At 43.8% G+C, this 2,267-nt stretch overlaps 1 protein-coding gene across 1 annotated transcript; it reads right to left on the bottom strand.

The window, feature by feature from the left end:
- Nucleotides 1-1,000: 1,000 nt before the first annotated feature.
- LOC127557367 (olfactory receptor 2AT4) lies at nucleotides 1,001-1,939 on the bottom strand. The gene has a single exon (XM_051990711.1). It carries the CDS (start codon nucleotides 1,937-1,939, stop codon nucleotides 1,001-1,003), a length of 939 nt encoding a protein of 312 aa, XP_051846671.1.
- Nucleotides 1,940-2,267: the final 328 nt, after the last annotated feature.

The following is a 2,267-nucleotide window of genomic DNA, read 5'->3' as shown; positions in this document are numbered from 1 at the left end:
GTCACAGAATCATTCTGAAAAACAGTACTTTGTAAATTTTAAAGAACTATTAAAATCTGAATAATTTTAAATTCCCTTCTAGCTTTAACAAAATGTTCTAAAGTCCTTTCTAATTTTGACATCTATCTTCCATTTCTAATATTCTATGTTATAAGTGCTCTTTCAGCTATTACAATTTTGGTTCTAAGAATCTGTGAAAAGCACCATGCACACACACACATTACCCACATATACAACATCATATATGACCTGTTAGGATGCTTACAAGGTGCTAAATCAGCTTAGCTGTTCTCTGGTTCACTAATGTGCTTAGTATTTGTTAGAGTTCTACAAGAGTTCACACCTTTCACACCTTTGAGTTCACACCTTTGAGCTCTAAAAGAGCATATAAAAGGACAAGTGCACTGGAAGCTCCAGAGAGATGCAGAACCAGGATTCAATCGGGAGATTCACAAGTCAGAAGGACAAGCCCTAGAGGAGCAGCCAACTCTCGGAGGCAAGACAGATTCATTCCAACTTGTACTTTTGTGCTGGCTGGAGACATTTGGAAAAAGAGAGGCTAAAGTTGGAAGAGGCAAAGGACTAGTGGTAAGAGCTCTCAGAATCAAGGAGAGAGATAGGTCTCTAAGAAAGCTTATCAGGCTATTTTGAAGAAGACAATAAAGGATCTGGACTTTTAGCTTCTGGCTGCATTTGGAGTGATTACAGTGAATTGAAAGGAAGGCTGCCTCCAGGAGCTCCCCAAGAAACCTGCTCCCAGAGAACATTATAATTTAGAGAAGAGAACATTACAATAACCTGATAGAATATATACATGTATGTATAGGTATATACATGTACATATATCATGTATGTATATATATCTATTTGCAAAGCCCTTTATTATAATATCTTATTCAAATCCTATTGCAAGAAGGTTCCATTTCTCCTCTCTTTTTAAAATTCAATTTTATTTTTATTTTCATCTTCCTCATCAAAGACTTCAATGGTAACTTCTATTTCAATGACTCGTGAATTTGGTGATGGCTGCTTTGACATCCTTGTTCCTCAGGGTGTAGATGAGGGGGTTCACCACAGGTGTGAGGATGGCATATACCACATTCCCCATGATGTGGAAGTCCACGGGAAGGTCAGCCCTGTAGGCCACATAGGCCACAGCAATGGATGTATAGTAGGTGCCAACAACAAGGAGATGGGATGTGCAGGTGGAGAAGGCCTTTGACCGGCCATCCTTTGAGCTGATCTTTAAGATAGAGATGAGAATTCGAGCATAGGAGAGGACAACCAGTATCAGGGGCATGAAAGAGACAGTCATAGCACAGCAGAACCCCAGGAATGTCTGGAAGGTGGGGTCCGAGCAGGAGGCCTGCACCACTGCCAGGTGGTCACAGAAGCAGTGGAAGACCTGGGCCAGAGTGCCAAAGGTCATCTGGGATGACTGGACCACCGCTGGGATCGGCAGCAGGAGGGCAGCCAGCCAGGCACCCGCTGCCAGCTTGGCGTTGACCTGTGGGGTCATGCGGACTGCATAGTGCAGCGGGTGGCAGATAGCTTCATAGCGGTCATAGGCCATGACCACCAGGATAAAGGCCTCAGAGCAGGAGAAGCCGTGGAAAAAATACATCTGCAGGAAGCAGGCTGGGAAGGAGAGGATTCGCTCACCTAGCAAGAAGAGGGAGAGCATCCTGGGGATGGTGGTTGTGGTAAAAAGGATGTCCAGTGCCGACAGGTTGGTCAGGAAGAAGTACATGGGCTTGTGAAGGTTAGAGTCAAGCACCACAGCCACCAGGATCAGGGAGTTGCCAGTGAGGACAAGGAGATAAAGGAAGAGGAAGATGAAGAAAACAGGGAGAAAGAGGGACTTTGGAAGGGAGGGGATGCCCATCAGGTAAAAGGAGGTGGGAGAGCCATCTGAGTTGTTACAGGTCCATGCATTCATGATGAGACAGAGCTTGGCCTTATTGGTATTAATGCTGGGAACATCTAAAAATGGGAACCATGAGAAAAATATTAGTCCTTAAAGAGATGCCTTTGCTTTTCTGTGGGCAATAAGCACATCATCCTGAGTGAGACAAGGAACTGAGGACTTCTCAAGATAGGAAACTAAAGTAGTTCAAACTCTAGGCCCAAGTTTCTGTTAAATTATCTGCCTTTGGGGAGAAGAGCAGAAATATTTAAAATACTTTTAACCCACCTCTTGCTTATTTGCTTAACTAGATCCCCTTGCTTAGTTGCTACCCAGCAGAAATATTTGAAGTGCTTTTAAC

The sequence above is a fragment of the Antechinus flavipes genome, chromosome 3 (genome assembly GCF_016432865.1).
Source record: "Antechinus flavipes isolate AdamAnt ecotype Samford, QLD, Australia chromosome 3, AdamAnt_v2, whole genome shotgun sequence".
NCBI classification, from domain to species: domain Eukaryota; kingdom Metazoa; phylum Chordata; class Mammalia; order Dasyuromorphia; family Dasyuridae; genus Antechinus; species Antechinus flavipes.
Note: the sequence above shows the minus strand (reverse complement) of the source record. Positions and strands in the feature narration are given on the sequence as shown.